This window comes from Myotis myotis, unplaced genomic scaffold (assembly GCF_014108235.1).
Source record: "Myotis myotis isolate mMyoMyo1 unplaced genomic scaffold, mMyoMyo1.p scaffold_m19_p_7, whole genome shotgun sequence".
Taxonomy (NCBI): Eukaryota; Metazoa; Chordata; class Mammalia; order Chiroptera; family Vespertilionidae; genus Myotis; species Myotis myotis.
In genome coordinates, this window is record NW_023416379.1 from 86,594,045 (window position 1) to 86,611,159 (window position 17,115).

General features: G+C 43.7%; 1 protein-coding gene across 2 annotated transcripts; it reads left to right on the forward strand.

Moving 5' to 3' along the window:
- Positions 1-3,600: 3,600 nt before the first annotated feature.
- Positions 3,601-15,041, forward strand: MRPS10 (mitochondrial ribosomal protein S10). Of its 2 annotated transcripts, none has more exons than XM_036317505.1 (7): positions 3,601-3,753; positions 6,634-6,698; positions 6,789-6,858; positions 10,180-10,316; positions 11,338-11,446; positions 13,338-13,427; positions 14,713-15,041. In XM_036317505.1, exons 1-7 carry the CDS (start codon positions 3,706-3,708, stop codon positions 14,794-14,796), a joined length of 603 nt encoding a protein of 200 aa, XP_036173398.1. In that variant the 5' UTR covers positions 3,601-3,705; the 3' UTR covers positions 14,797-15,041. The 2 variants fall into 2 exon arrangements, with proteins under 2 accessions (XP_036173398.1, XP_036173397.1); XM_036317504.1 differs by having other exon boundaries at positions 3,603-3,753; positions 6,786-6,858.
- Positions 15,042-17,115: the final 2,074 nt, after the last annotated feature.

Consider the following 17,115-nt stretch of genomic DNA (forward strand, 5'->3'; position numbering starts at 1 on the left):
ACAGGGAACTGGCCCCGTTTAAAAAGTCTGAGGACCTCTGGGTTAGAGGTTTAGAAGGTGGTAGGGAAGAGACCTATAGTAGGCCAAGCTTCAGGACGCTGTCCTTGCCCACATCCCACACCACAGAGCCCTGTCCACAGCCCTGCTGTTGGCAAAACCCGGGTTTGCCCCTCACAGTGACGCCCACCTGCCCTCAGCTAGTTGGACCAGGGCTGGCACCTGACTCCATGCTATTAGGTCCACAGGCCTGTGGTCAACAAACTGCGGCTGGCGAGCCACATGCGGCTCTTTGGCCCCTTGAGTGTGGCTCTTCCTAAGCCTGAGGAGTACCCTAATTAAGTTCATAACAATGTACCTACCTATATAGTTTAAGTTTAAAAAGTTTGGCTCTCAAAAGAAATTTCAATCGTTGTACTGTGGATATTTGGCTCTGATGACGAATGAGTTTGCCGACCACTGGCCTAGGCCATTAGGTGACATTTGGCAAGGCTTAGCCCAGAAGAACAAGGGGACCAAATCAAATTCCCACATTTGAGAGTATGAATGGAGAAACTTTATGAGTCAAAGGCAGCAGGCGGTGGCCACATCAAGGCAGAGTTCTGAGGGCACAGATACTATGTTAAGCACAGAGAGCCCATCAATAAAGAGACCACGCTGGCCACAGGAATGGAGAGGGCACCCAGTCCTTAAGGATGCTTTGAGTCCCCATACCCAGTTGCAAGAGCAGTCCAGGCCACACATGTCTTTTAATGTAAAAAATAAAAAATAGCCGAAACCGGTTTGGCTCAGTGGATAGAGCGTCGGCCTGCGGACTGAAGGGTCCCGGGTTCGATTCCGGTCAGGGGCATGTACCTGGGTTGCGGGCACATCCCCAGTGGGGGATGTGCAGGAGGCAGCTGATCGATGTTTCTCTCTCATCGATGTTTCTAACTCTCTATCTCTCTCCCTTCTTCTCTGTAAAAAAATCAATAAAATATATTTAAAAAAATAATAAAAAAAATAAAATAAAATAAAAAATAGGCCTGGCTGGTTTTCTCAGCGGTTAGAGCATCAGCCCGCAGACTGAAGGGTCATGGATTTTATTCCTGGTCAAGGGCATGTACCTTGGTTACAGGTTCAACTCCTGGCCCGTTCAGGGCACGTGTGGGAGGCAACCAATCAATGTGTCTCATATCAACGTTTCTCTCTCTCCATTTCCATTGGCAGAGGAGTGGCGGAAATGCCCCGTGTGGTCCTACACCAGAGCGTGGAAACTCCACATTTTACCTGTGCACACCTCTGCCTCCCTCCATTTCCTCTCACTCTCAAAAAAAAAAAAAAAAAAAAAAATCAATGGAAATAATATCCTCAGATGAGGACTTAAAAATAAACTAAACACCTTTACTTGCAGGAGGGTGGGGAAGTGGGAATCCAATCCTCACACCCAAAGAGGCTTTAAATGGAACTGAGCTGATCATAGGGCCAGCACCAGCCCACTGCACGGGTGGAGAGGCATCGAACCGGGGTCTTGAAGAGGGTCACTGGTTCAGCTGTAACTAACTCACCAGACGATTTTGTGTGAGTCGCTTCATCTCTGAGCCTCAGTTTCCCCATTTCCTCTTCTGAGGATCAGACTAGGTAACATAGGTGAAAGTCATCTGCAAGCTGTAATGTCACCGTCATGTGGCAGCAGGACCACCCCCCAGCTGCGGGTGCTCGAAGGGCAGAGGCAGGCCGAGGAGCATCACACAAGTTGCAAATAGACTGGTGCAAACTTGAGAAGCAGAATTGGAGAGCTGCTGGAAGCCCCGCTGGCTGAGACAGCCCAGCCAACTTGGAATGTCACAGTTCAGAGTGGGAGCCTGAAAAAAGGCGCTGGGCAGCCTGTCAGGTGTGGCAGAGCCGAGCGCGCCAGAGGTGTGCACAGGTAAAGTGTGGAGTTTCCACGCTCTGGTATAAGACCGCACAGGGCATTTCCACCACACCTCCACAAGGAAAGAGTTCCAGTAAGTAGAGGCCGGTCTAAGGGGCAGGAAAACTGGGTTTTGGTCCTAAATCTTTCATCAGTTTGTGTGATACTGGGCAAACCACTCTACCTCTTCCTTGGTTCTCTAGCCTGCAAATTAGGGCAGGGAAGGAAAAACAAAGAACTTTACATTTGCACAATACTCTAAATGCTACACAATGTTCCCATAAACTTGATTTTTTAAAAATTTTAATCTTCTCAACAATCTTGTGAGGCAGGTGAGATCAAAGCAACTTTATGGTACAAATGCCATCTATTTGCATTATTAGGTGCCAGGCATTGTACTAAACATCATACATCACTATCTCATTTAATCCTCATAGCAACTATTTGAAGTAGGAAACTATTATTGTCATCTCTAGTTGATATATGAGAAAATTGAGGCTCAGAGCAGGGAAGTAACTTGCTCAAGTCACTCAGCTAAATGGTAAACCTGGGTCCACATCCCAGATCTCCTAATTGTAAGCCCAGGGTTTTCCATTATACTAAACTAGAGGCCCGGTGCACAAATTCATGCACCAGTGGGGTCCCTCAGCCTGGCCTGAGGGATCTAGCTAAAACTAGCTCTCCAACATCCCAGATTGTGAGAGGGTGCAGGCCGGGCTGAGGGACCCCACTGATCAGCCAGACCCAGCAGCAAGCTAACCTACCTGTCAGAGCATCTATCCCCTGGTGGTCAGTGCACGTCACAGCCAGCAGTTGAGCGGCCTTAGCATATCATTAGCATATTATACTTTGACTGGTTGAATCGCAGACCAGTCGACCAGACACTTAGCATGTAAGGCTTTTATTATCTAGGACCGTGGTCGGCAAACTGTGGCTCGCAAGCCACATGCGGCTCTTTGGCCCCTTGAGTGTGGCTCTTCCTAAGCCTTAGGAGTACCCTAATTAAATTAATAACAATGTACCTACCTATATAGTTTAAGTTTAAAAAATCTGGCTCTCAAAAGAAATTTCAATCGTTGTACTGTTGATATTTGGCTCTGTTGACTAATGAGTTTGCCGACCACTGATCTAGGATGATATATGTGAAAGCACTTGAAGGAAACAAAGCTTCGAGAATTGCACCAATGGAAGAAAATTTTTATTACAGCAAAACCCAGTTACAAGCCTTTTAGTTGGAACTTAATTAGGGTAGACATTAATAACCAGACACTTTTGCTTAAAACACCTTTTGGCTGTGGTCCTGGGTGAAGGTCTGAAGCACGAGAGTAAGGAAATAAAGACTTGGGAAGCTCCGTGGGCGGTGGTGCACAGGATGGCTGACGGACAAAAATGCCAATTGGTGTGGGGGAGGAAGGCAGGGTTAACGACTGAACTACAAGGCTACAGAAATAGGAAAACAAATCAACCATTAATCGTCTACCCAGAGATAACCGCTGTCAATATTTTTTTTTTCCAAGCACGTGTTTTTGTTTGCCTCTAAAGAATAGGAACCACACAGGACAAAAAACGATTTGTAGAGGAAAACACTGCGGGACCTTGGTAACGATCTACCAATGGGCTGAAGGGACCTCACCGAGCTCGGGTCCCGGGCCGGGAAGCCGCCTGCATTCTCAGTCGCGCCCTTAAAAAGCACGGAATTCTATCTCTATGGTCGTTCCGGTGCCGGAACAGAGGGTACACTCTCTCCTGTTGCGGAACTCTATGGTCGAGGACGCACTGTGACCCGGAAGCGATCCTGGGACGCCGACGGCAAGATGGCGGCGCGAGCAGCGCTGGGGGCCTGGTGCCGGCGTCTCTGGCAGGCAGGTACCGGGCAGGCTGGGGGGACTAGGCGGGCCCGCAGGGACAGTTGCCCCTCAGTCTGTCTGACAGCCGTCGTTCCGGCCACCAGGAGCCTTCCCCGATTTTATTCCGCATCTCGGCTCGTTTGCAGGATGGTAGCAAGAAAGGGGTTGGTTTTACCTCGAATTCTCGCACGGGATAAAACAGGAGTCAGGGCAAAGGCAGGAACAAAAAGAATGCAGAGCTGGAAAGGATGTTGAACATCATACATTCCAACTTCCTCCGCTTTTATGTTTGCAAAATAAACCGAGGCTCCGAAGACAGGAAACTCTCCTGGAGACAATTCGGGGCTGAGGTCTCGATTCTCCCCGTGGACTGAATGGAGGCGCTCTCCTCCGGCCCGGGGTTCTGAGGTTTAGGGCCGGTCACGCAGGCGGGGGTGGGGCGGGGACATAGGCTCCGCGAGGTTCCCTGGAGAAGCAACAGCTTAAGCAGCGGTCCTCGAGGTTTGGGGCCTCGGCACCCCTTTACACCCTAAAAAAGGTCAGCTCCGGACAACTGGTTTTTGTGGGTCTTGGCTATCGATATGTATTTCGCTTATTCGAAAATAAAACTGAGAATCCGAAGAGTGCTTACGCCTTGAAAAATAACACCAGTACGCTCCTTACATGTTAGCCTCACGGACATATTTGTGACAGTAGTTAAATTTCCCAAAACAGTCAGTGAGGATGAGACGACTGGCCGTTGTTTCATGTTTTCCCAAATCTCTCTAATGTCTGGCTGAACGGGAGACGGCTGGAGTCGCGCGGCTGCCCCTGCGTTCACACCGCCATCACTCGGCCCCTGAACCGTTCCCGGCGAAGGAACGCGGGTGAAAGGCGCCTGGAAGCCGCACTGTTACTGTGGAGTCGCTTCCGCCTTCCGGGCCCGAGGGTGTGCCGGGGTCCGCAGGGCAGGGGTCCCACAGGGCACACTTTGAGAACCACTGTTCTTAAGACCAGACTGGTGGTGTGAGAGGTTGAAATGTTGAACCAAGACACTTACCCAGGTGCCCTTTAACCTCCTCAAAAAGAAAACTGAGAACTTTCGAAGGTTAATTTCGGCCGTAACAGCGCCTAGCCCCCAGCTTTCAGCAGCACGGGTGTTGGCCGTGGCCGGGAGCTCCGTCGGTGGGAGCTGGTCCCAGGGTTTGGGTTCGATCCCAGCGGGGCTCCTACAAGAATCCACCAGTGAATGCGTAAGTAAGTGGGACAGCCAGGTGATGTTACTCTCTCTCCTCCCATCCTCGCTGTCTCTCCAAAAATCAATACGTTTAAAACATAAGTAAGTAAAAGCAGAGGTTGATACCGGGAGAGTGGAAGTGGCAGGTGTACAGCTGAATCAGTGGGGTCCCTGGCAGACAGGTGGGGAGGGAGCTTCCTGTGTGGCTGTGGGTGAAGAATGGCGCTTACCTCCTCCTACCTGCTGTTGTACCTGATTGCCTCCTCGTTTTGTCTTTCCCCCGATCCAAGGGAGAATCTTAAATAACATTCATTTATATTAAATAAAATACTTAATTTGCTTCCATCTTGGGTTAAGAGGGGAAGAAGGACCATAAACTAAGAATAGGTCTTTTAACATATTTAGATGACCTTCAGTTGTCATTAAACTTCACTTGTGCTAAACAGTTATTCTCATCTTAAGAGTAGTTTTTTTTTTCTTTATTGATTAAGGTATTACATATGTGTCCTTATCCCCCCCATTGCCTCCCACCACCCCACCCCCGACCCCCCACTCGTGCCCTCACCCCCCTGTTGTCTGTGTCCATTGGTTGGGCTTATATGCATGCATACAAGTCCTTTGGTTATCTCTCCCCCTTACCCCACCCTCCCCTACCTTCCCTCTGAGGTTTGACGGTCTGATCGATGCTTCTGTCTCTGGATCTGTTTTTGTTCATCAGTTTATGTTGTTCATTATATTCCACAAATGAGTAAGATCATGTGATATTTATCTTTCTTTAGATGACCTTCAGTTGTTACAATAAAACTTCACTTGTGCTAAACAGTTATTCTCATTTCAGAGTAGTTTTAAGGATCCTAGCATGCTTCCAGTTTCTTGGGTTACACTTTTTAAATTAAGTTTATTGGGGTGACATTGGTTAATAGGATCATGTGGGTTTCAGGTGTGGCTTTCTATGTTACAAGATCTGTATTTAAATCTCAGGAAAGCTTAAAGGAAAAACAGATGGCAAATTAAATATATATAGTACCACGTTTCCTTCAACTAGAAGTTTTGATCCACTAGGGGGAGCTGACAATAAAGGAATTGGAAAAGCTGGATTGTTGAGTTATGAGGCACAGTCATGGTGTAAATGGATGTCAGTTTCACTGTATATTTCTGTTTATAAGCTAGTAGTCCCCGCCAAGCCAAGAAATACATATGCTAGAAAAGATGTGTAAAAGCTTCAAAAGAAGTGTACTTCCGAATTCTTATTTCAACTCTATTTAATAAATTATAAAGACATTTTTGTTCAAAAGTATTGAGGCAAATAAGTATTATGTTGAATTACATTTAATCTGTAAAAAAATAATGGGGAAATTAAGCCACATTTTTTCTTTGAAGTCTACAAATTTAATTTATAGCTGTTAATGTGAGAATTACTTGTTTTTAAAATTTTCTTCTAAGCTTTAAAATATGTAGGTTCTCTAGTATTGGAGAGTCCCTTTTGATTATCAATACTACTATTGTCTGTTTTTTTAATAAAATCTAATTTGGCATTTTAGTTATCCAATATCTTCATCAGAAATAATGAGATAGCTCTTTATTTGAAACATCATACATCTTTTGATTTTTTTAGTGGAAACTATGAATGGTTTGGGGATTGACTTTAATTCTTACATGTTCCCTTTTTTTTTTTTAAGGGTTCGAGGGATTTTTCTGTGAGCAGTTCTAAGAGCAGAGCATCTAAAAATGGTGCCTTTCTTCTGTAAGTATGCAGTTGGATGTGCTGCTCTGAACAAGAAAATGGGCGCTTGTGCTGTTTTACTCAGGTTTCTCTTTTCCCTCCACACAGCAGTTCCAGTATGAAGTGGGTTCAGTTTTCAAACCTACATGTTGATGTTCCCAAGGACTTGACCAAGCCTGCGGTATGTGCTCCCTCCATCTTGGCATAGGGAGCCACGTCAGCGATTACTTTTCCTTATTTCCTTTGGGGTTGTTTCCCAAATGCTTTATGACTAAAAATGTTGTTCTGGATTCCTGGCAGTTGCATAGTGTGCCTGAGTAGCGTAGTCTCTGATGTCCCTGGTGCTCATGTTCTCTTTCAGGGTATGCAGGCAAGTTCTAAAAGAATAAATTATTTATCCCACATAACGGTGGGAGTGAGCAGTCTTTTGCTTGTAACTCAGAATAATGTGAAGAATTGTCATAACTAATGATGCAGAATGCGTGATGTGTTCAAGGAAAATTTGTTTCCTGTAGCTGTCAAGTCTTTGTTCTCATTTTAAGACAGTGAGCCAGGCCTTGATGGTGAGAGAGAACAGTAACACTAGTAAAATCAGAAGTAGCATATGACCTTGTTTCATTTAAGTAAAGGCCATGATTCCTTCAATCCATTTTTTTGTGTTTTTTTTTAATGTTTTTATTGATTTTTTTCACAGAGAGGAAGGGAGAGGGATAGAGAGTTAGAAACATCGATGAGAGAGAAACATCGACCAGCTGCCTCCTGCACACTCCCTACTGGGGATGTGCCCACAACCAAGGTACATGCCCTTGACCAGAATCGAACCTGGGACCTTTCAGTCTGCAGGCCGATGCTCTATCCACTGAGCCAAACTGGTCAGGGCTCAATCCAGTTTTTGTGTTATTTGTAATTTTTTGAAATCCTTATAAAGTCCCATTTTTTCCAATTCCACCCCTCAAATAACCCTCTGTAACAGTTTACAGTTTAGTATGAATCTTTTTAGACATTAGTCTATACGCAATCATTCTATCTAGGCACATGCACACCAAAATAGAATTGTGCTATACATAATGTACTCTGTTTCATTTTTTTCACTTATTAGAGACTGGATATATTTCCATGACAATACATACATACACCTCAGGTCTGCAACTCAGATGCCTGCATGGCCCAGGCTGTAAGGAGGGGTGACAGGGTGGTCACAATGACCACTGTGCCCCTGATAGGTGAGACAGCTACTACTTACTCTAGCCACTTGTTGCCGTTCAGAAGTCAGACCTAGTGATGCCAGATTGTCTAAATTTTCCAAGCTAAACTGAAATATAAATTGTTATGTGAAATCTCCTGAATTTTAGTATTTTTAACTGGTTCAAAACCTTGTAGGGAGCCCTAGCCAGATAGCTTGGTTGGTTAGGGTGTTGTCCCAATAAGCCAAGGTGTGTATGGTTCAATCCCCAGTCAGGGCACATGCAGGAATCACCTAATGAATCCATAAATAGGTGGAACAACAAATCAGTGTTTCTCTTTCTCTTTCTCTTTCTCTTTCTCTCTGTCTCACTCACTCTCAAAAAATAAATTAATTACTTAACTTAAAAAAATCTATAGGAACCAATAAGAATACATCTTAGAGCTATATTACCCCTTCCTTTGTCCCCCAACTTTTGCCATAGGATATCAGTATATTCTGTTCTTCCAACAACCTTGTTTGGGGTAATTGAGAGTGAATGTCTAGCTTCCTGATTATGTAAGTAGATCTCCTTTCAGGGGTGAAGTAATTAACCCTGAATCATTGGATTAGAATATAAATTACTGGTTTAATGGATGAATGAAGTGAAGGTAATTCACCTCTTGGAAGAAAGAAACATCGGACCCATTATTTGTAAGATTTTAAGTATTTGGGCAGAAGAGTTAGAAGTTATATGTACAGTCAGTATCATAACATGTTAATTAGAAATGAGTAATTTTTCTATTATGACAGGAAAAACCATGAATAAAGCCTAATAAAGAATATGGTCCTACCCCGGCTGGTGTGGCTCAGAGGTTGAGTGTTGACCTAAGAACCAAAAGGTTGTGGTTCGATTCCGATCAGGACACATGCCCGGGTTGCATCCTCAGTCCCCAGTAGGGGGTGTGCAGGAGGCAGCCAATCAATGATTCTCATCATTGATGTTTCTCTCTCCCTCTCCCTTCCTCTCTGAAATCAGTAAAAATATATTTTTTAAGAAGAATGTGGCCCTGGCCCATGTGGCTCAGTTGGTTGAGCATTGTCCCACGCACAGAGAGGTCGCTGGTTCGATTCCCAGTCAGGGCACATGCCCGGGTTGTGGGCTCAATCCCCAGTAGGGGGCGTGCAGGAGGCAGCTGATCAATGTTTCTCTCATTGACCTTTTCCTCTCCCTTTCTCTATCTCTAAAATTAATAAAAAGACATTTTAAAATAAAGAATATGAATGGGCCCTTGCGGGGTGGCTGAGTTTGTTGAAGTGTCATCCCTTACACTAAAAGATTGCGGTTCAATTCTAGGTCAGGGCATTACCTAGTTTATAGGTTTTGATCCTTGGTTGGCGCATGTCCAGGAGGCAACTGATTGACGTTTCTCTCTCACATCAGTGTTTGTCTTTCTGTTTCTCTTCCCTTCCTCTCTAAAATCAATAAACATATCCGCAGGTGAGGATTAAAAGAAAAAAGAATATGAATAGTAATTACTCACCTTTGTATAACAACTAGCCCAGCCTGCACCCCCTCACAGTCCGGGAGCCCTCAGGGGATGTCCTCCTAAGCCGCAGTCTGGCCTCCCTCTGCGGGAGGTGACCAGGGCAGGCTGATCAGGAGTCAGGTGCCTGCTGGCAAGCAGCTGGCCCTGCCCCCCCCCCACCCCCCATCGCCCCTCCACCGCTGGCCTCCTGCTCCCCAGCCCCACCCCCTGCTGATGGGTCATTATGCCGTTCAGTCAATTTGCATATTATGCTTTTATTATATAGGATGTTTTATCATTTATAAACACTTTAATCTGTTTTCTTATTCTCTAATGAAATGCTGTGAACTGTAGCATCAGTATTCTGTTTTATATATGAGAAAACTAAAGTGCAGTGAGATTATATGACTTGCCCATTGTCATTTAGCTAGAAGTAGCAGAGTTCAATTCTCAATCCAGGTCTTCTGACCAGGCTACTTTTGTTAACAAACTCCAAAATCCTTTCCCATTGTGAATTTGGGGCTCAATAACTCTTAAGTTAGAAGGTTCCATTAGTGATTTTGTTGCCTTGAAAGTCCCTTTGATTCAAACTGCATTTTAACAGATTCTAAGGGTCATTGTGCAGATCTGAATGTGATAGTAATTAGATACTTAAGCTTATAGTGTTAAAATGTTACATAGCATTTTTCTCCCCATTTATTACTAAACTCTGAAGTTGCTCAATTGAGTGAGGATAATATGTTAAATATTTTAGTTGCAAATATTAGAGGAACCACAAATGAACCTTTCCTTTTTTATTTCAAAATTGTAGATAACTATTTCTGATGAACCAGACACATTGTATAAGCGCCTGTCAGTTTTAGTAAAAGGCCACGATAAGGCTGTGTTGGACAGTTACGAATATTTTGCCGTGCTTGCTGCTAAAGAACTTGGTATCTCTATTGAAGTGTAAGTATAATCTTTCCTAATCTGACCTGTCAGTTGTAACATGATCAGCCAGAAAATGGTGCTGATTCCAGCCAAGTGTGAGCCCTTAAAATGGAATAGAACTCATGCTAGGTAGGGTGTAGCTATGTCCTATTATCCTAAGCAGGATCATCCCTCCTGTCTTCTAGAATGTTTAAGTGCTAGAATGAGTGAACCAGGAAAATGAAGGAAATCCTTTCTCTACAAATTTCATAGACAGGAGATCCAAGAAGCCCTCATGTCTGGGATTGCGATGGGGCAGGGAGGCAGTTAGGTGGGCAAGCAGTCCTTTTATAGATCCTTTGATTTGGTGCTCTTTGGCTGATATATTCATTGTTTCAAAACTGCCCTGAGAAACACCATTCACCCAGTAATTTCATGCCTGAGCAAGGTGAGCTTCATATGGCCCTAAAGTCACTGCAGGGTCAAGTGTAACCACCTCCTTTGTCTTGTCACCTGCTCCTGATGTAGAACAAGGCCCATTTGGGGCTTTGCCAGTGTGTCCGCCTCTTTACAAAACACAATGAATCCACGTTTTCCATAACAGACTATAGTTTTATGATTATGGGTTGGGTTATCTATAAATTTTCCCTAAAATAACAGATACAGCAGACATTACCACTGTGTCCATCACACGGGTGTTGCTTTTCACAGTCCGTATATTTGGTCAGTAAGGGACTTCAGGGCTGCAAAAGCTGGAGGGGTGTGTGTGGGTGTATGTGTTTGAGGGTGCGTGCACTTGCATGCCAAGGCTCAATTTTGGGGCTGTGGAAAAAAAATGTTTGTGTTGCTGTCCAAGGTGTTTATTTTGGCCTGCGCTTTATGACATCAGTTGTTAAGCACAGGTGACAGCCCTGACAAGTAGGAGTCTGTAAGTAGTCATTAATGCCTGTAATTGAGCATGAGCCTGACCTACAGCATTGTGGGATCGTGCTTTGATATCACTGACTAAGGTTTTATCATCGCTTAGCTTAAGCTTGTTGTTTTGCCCATTAACTTTCAGACATGAACCTCCAAGGAAAATAGAGCGATTTACTCTTCTCAAATCAGTGCATATTTTCAAGAAGCACAGAGTGCAGTATGAAATGAGAACACTTTACAGATGCTTAGAGGTGAGTTTATTTCAAATATTCAGGTATTTTTGAAATGCCCCATTTCATACTACCATAACTTTACTTTCACATTGGCTGACTTCCTTTTAGTCAGTTCATGCTAATGGTTGCAGAGATGGTAAAAGGACCTTTTGTGTTTATGGGAGCAACAGACAGGAAAATCAAACTCAAATAAAGCCATCCTTTAGAATAGCTCTACTTCAGCTTAATAATGCAGATGATGCTAACTAATTTTTTTTTAATTTTTTAAAAATTTGATTACCCCTAGAACAATTTGTATTTCTCAGAGCAACAGATCCAACCATACAAGCATTACCTTTTGTTTGTTAACCCTTACCCAAGGATATTCTTTCCATTGATTTTTAGAGAGTGGAAAGGAGGCAGAGAGACAGAGAGAAACATCGATTGGTTGCCTCACGCAGACAGGGATCAGCCTGCAACTGAAGTACATAACTTTGACTGGAATCAAACCTGTGACCCTTCAGTCCGTGGGCCAACACTGAGCACTGAGCCAAACCGGCTAGGGAGTTGACTATTTATTTTTTTAAATATATTTTTATTGATTTCAGAGAGGAAGGGAGAAGGAGAGAGAGATAGAAACACCAATGATAAGAGAGAATCATTGATCAGCCACCTCCTGCATGCCCCCCACCGGGGATCAAGCCCACAACCCGGGCATGTGCCCTTGACCAGAAATGAACCTGGGATCCTTCAGTTTGCACAGGCCGACGCTCTCTCTATCCACTTAGCCAAACCAGCTAGGGCAGCTGACTAAGTTTTATAGAATAAGATAGCATTAGAATAATTTTGCTTGCTTTTCAAAAATTCTAGTTAAATTTTCACCCAGGTCTAATAATTCTTCTCACATGCTTCCTGGATTTCCCATGTCTGTGAGGGGCAGCATTACGATTTTTCATTCACCTTATTCATTTGTGCATCCACTAGGGTTGACATAGTCTTGTGGTTAAGGAGTGCATGGGTTCTGGAGTCAGGCAGCCAGGTCCTAGTCCTGGCACTTACTAGCTGTATGCCTTGTGCCTCAATTCTTTACCTACAAAATGGGAATAATAATGGTACCCATCTCCTAGGTTATGTGAGGATTAAATGAGGTATTTATCTAAAACACTGGGAATACTTCGTATTTATCTAAAACACTGGGAATACTTCGTCACGTAGTAAATGATCTATAAATGTTATTAAAACAACTGTGCATCTTTTACATTGGAAGCGCTATACTAGACATTGAGGGTACAAATATTAAGATGTAGTTCCACCTTTAAATGGAAAAAAAAACACCAAAATTGTATGCACCCATGTCCAACAGAAACACTTCAGCATGAAGCATGTAGAACATCTCATGCTAACTCTTACCATCTAGTCCAGTGATGGCGAACGTATGACACGCATGTCAACTCATTTTTTTGGTTGATTTTTCTTTGTTAAATGGCATTTAAATATATAAAATAAATATCAAAAATATACATCTTTATTTTACTATGGTTGCAAATATCAAAAAATTTCTGTATGTGACACGGCTCCAGAGTTAAGTTAGTTTTTCAAAATGCTGACACGCCGAGCTCAAAAGGTTCGCCATCACTGATCTAGTTGTGTCCTTCTGTGCTGTGTGTTAAGTTGTCTTGTGAATATACTGCTCTGATACCTGCTGGCCAGCTGTGTTCCATGCAGCTCTGGTTTCCAGACATCTGGAAGGAGGGTGCTTCAGGGCCGTGCTCCCCATTCAGTTCCACCAGAGGAGGTACGGGGCTTTTAAAGTTGGGATTCTGTGTAGATTCCATAGAGGAAGAAAAGGCTCTACCTCTTTTACCAATAAAACTTTAACATTTCTACTCTAACAGCAGAGTATGAACCAATTTCATGTTTGAAATTTCAGCTAAAACATCTAACTGGAAGTACAGCAGATGTCTACTTGGAATACATTCAGCGAAACTTACCTGAAGGAGTTGCCATGGAAGTTACAAAGGTATGACTTTAATTTCTACCTCTATTGGGGGTAGTGTGTGTGGGGAGCTCCCCAGGTGTAATCTGAAACTACCCCTGGATGCGGAGGCAAGGAGAGAGCACAGAGAGGCAGACCACTCCAAGTGGTAGGTGGCAGGTTTAATAAGCAGGAGAACTTACTCACCAGCTTTGTCATGGGCAGGTGCCAGACAGTTTGCTTTCTGCACACACCTGCCAAATCTTAAAAATTATACAGAGGCCCCAACTTGGGTCATTCACATACCCAGGAGACCTTAACTGGGTCAGTCATGTACCCAGTCCAGATAGTCTCAATACCACATTTCTATTCAAACCTGTATCCTTGGAGCAGGTTCTGGGAGCAGGGAAGGCAGCAGAACACACATTCCAAAACACAGGGGAGGAGGCAAGGAGCCTTTGATTGCCCGGGTTCAGCTCACAGGTCAAACAGACGGTCATGTCTTTTTGATGACCTTCCCCAACAATCTGTATTGTTGTAATCACTAGAAGCCCAGTGCACAACATTCGTTCACTGGCACGGGGGGGTGTCCCTCAGCCCAGCCTGCACCCTTTCGCAGTCCGGGAGCCCTCAGGGGTTGTCCAGCTGATGGCTTAGGCTCCTCACAGAGAGCGGGCCTAAGCCATCAGTCAGACATCCTTAGTGAGCCAGAGGCAGGAGAGGCTCCTGCCACCACCGCTGCATTTGCCAGCCGTCGCCCAACTTGTGGCTGAGCGGTGCTCCCCCTGTGGGAGCACACTGACCACCCGGGAGCAGCTCCTGTGTTGAGCATCTGCCCCGTAGTGGTCAGTGCACATCATAGCGACTGGACGTTCCACCGTTTGGTCGATTTGCATATTACCCTTTTATTATATAGGATTGCAGCCTGGTCCTGGCCCACTGAGTGGAGGGGAAGGCCTGTGGCAGACCTGGAGGCAGGATTGCCACAGTGATTGGGGTCTCCACATCCTCCCCAAGCCACCTCCAAAGTCTCCCTCCCTCCCAGTAGTTGTCCAGACATGGGGACCACATTAGGTGGCAGCCCCTAGAGATCACTGAAGATCAAATAGATTATATGTATCAGAGTTTTATATACCATCAAGTTTTCTTCTGTCTGTTTTCAAAGCCTACAAAAAGGTGAGAGAGGTATGGGGGAAGGGGATTGGTGGCAAGTAGGGGCTGGGAGGTAAAAGAAGTCAAGAGGATTTAAGGGGACAAAACTAATCTATTTTGTGGCCAAAGAGTTCAGTTAAGTCCACATTATATTATAGTTCTATTTTTCTCTTTTTAGACAAAATTAGAACGGTTACCAGAACACATCAAGGAGCCCATCTGGGAAAAGATACCCGAAGAAAAGGAAGAAAGCAAGTCATAAAGGCTCAGGGACTAGTTGTGTGGGCTTTTGAATGCGGGTGGGCAGCCACGTGGGCTCAAGGGGAGAGTGCTGCCAGTTGAGACGGTTCACTGTTGAGTCCACATGTCCTGATCATGGGCAGCAAGGGATGGAGCATTAAGGATACAATGGACTGCAGTGGAAGAGCCACTTTATCTGTCCTTTTATACATGTCGTCATTTCAGTTCTGATTTTACCAAATGTGAGTAAACCGTTCTGACCAGGTACCAAAGGAGTCTATTTATATTTTATTCTGCTATTGTTCAATTATTAGTTTGTACTAATTTTAATTTACATCGTATCATTCATCTGAAAGTGAATATTTGAAATATTGCTCACATACATTTTTTTCTTTAGAAATTCCTAGAACAGTGGTTCTCAACCTTCTGGCCCTTTAAATGCAGTTCCTCATATTGTGACCCAACCATAAAATTATTTTCGTTGCTACTTCATAACTGTAATGTTGCTACTGTTACGAATCGTAATGTAAATATCTGATATGCAGGATGGTCTTGGGCGACCCCTGTAAAAGGGTCGTTCGACCGCCAAAGGGGTCATGACCCACAAGTTGAGAACCGCTGACCTAGAAGGAACCTTTGGTTAATTTGATTAATTTAACACTGAGCAATTGAAGTTTTTGATACTCTAGAACAGGCCAGCATATAGTTGTTTGTTCGGGGGTGATGACCTCCAAATTTGACCTCATTTAAGCTCTCCATTATTGAAAATGAATATACTTTGCAGCAGACCAAGCATACTTGAGGCATACACTGTACCTTCTAGTGGCCCAGACCCTGCAGGGCTGCCTAAAAGGGTCACTGTAATGGAATTTAAGCTCTCAAGACATTACCACTGTATCATTTCACCCATCCTGTGATTCATTCATTCAATGGGCTCTTATTTTATTAACTTACCAAAAATTGAATAGAAATAGCAGCCTTTGAAAATCGTGCAAGGCACAAACTATTTTCCTTATTAAGTTCCTCGCTGATAAGAAGGCCTCTCTCTGGGTAACGGCGGTCTTTTGTTTGGGGATGTCTACTTTCCATGAAATTAGATAGAGGTTAAAGCCCCGAAAGAAGCAGGGCTGCTACGGGCTGAAACTGTTGATGGATCAACCCCAAGGGAGTGATTCGTTTCCTTTTTACAGCAGAGCCAGGGCCTCGTCTTTTGTCGTTTTCTTCACATCTTTGGAGTAGTTATGTCTTCTCAGTTTTTCCCCCCTGCCCTGGAATTCCTCTTCTCTCTTCCTTACCTGCTATCCGGTATCGGTGTTTTGAATGCATACTGCTTATGTATCAGACTTACGTTACTGTCATTAACATGAACAGAATTACAGCCTGTAGCCTCCTTCCCTTCTCAGCTCAGTTGTTGACTGCCATTCACAAATGCCTAAAGCATGCTTATCTCGGGTCTAAGCAGGTATAAGCCTCAGGATTAAGAACTAGTCAATAAAACAAGAGCAATATAATGGTAATTATATCTAGCAAAGCAGCAATTTGTGACCCATTTGAACTTTAATTTAATTCTTTAAAAATAAATACAGCTTTTTTGTATGTGTTTTTAGATAATATTAATCACTGTAGTATGATAGGATGATTTATGCACACTCAGCTCCAGTGACTCACTGTGAGCTAAAGGGGTGCATACGAGTCCGACTGTTTTCATTTTCAATTAACCCATAAACCAGATTACTCAGGTTGGCACTTCAAATTATATATTAAAATCTTTTTTTAAGATAAATATGCAAATTAACTATACACGTGACAAAAAGTAGTGATACTTTTGTGACAAAAGTATTTGAAACCTACTTCTTGATATAAACAAGGTAATTTCTTTATCCTGGTAGGCTGAGATAGTGTTGTTTTTTTAGTTGAATCTCCCACGTAAAATGCATATTCTAAAACTTGGAATTAATGCCCAAGTCTCACTGTCTGTCCACAGCAGGGATGGGAGGTGGTGAGAGAAAATGGGACCTGACGGTAGAATGAACCTGAAGGCAGGTACGAAGTGACATTATTGAGAGGTAGCCCTGAGTTCACTGTTGCTTCCTCTAATCTGAAATATATTTCCTTTTCATATTAAACAAAATAATAATATGGTCTGTTTGAAATTATTGATAGAACTCTACAAATTAGACTTGTTTGGTGCCTAGTTTCAATGCTTTCAAAGAATTACTTATGTGTTCCTTTGGTCACCTTACACAGACCACAGTAACATAGAAAGCAATTGTTTTAAAGAAGGAGTCTAATTTCTTAGCATTTCTGTTTGTCAGCTGCCATGCCTCCTTCCCTACATTCA

Excerpts from the sequence above, each read along its gene's own strand:
- MRPS10 (XM_036317504.1), top strand. The coding sequence starts at position 3,706 with ATGGCGGCGCGAGCAGCGCTGGGGGCCTGGTGCCGGCGTCTCTGGCAG. Across the intron at positions 6,699-6,785 it reads AAAAATGGTGCCTTTCTTCT|CAGTTCCAGTATGAAGTGGG; the intron begins GTAAGTATGCAG and ends CCCTCCACACAG. Across the intron at positions 13,428-14,712 it reads TTGCCATGGAAGTTACAAAG|ACAAAATTAGAACGGTTACC; the intron begins GTATGACTTTAA and ends TTCTCTTTTTAG.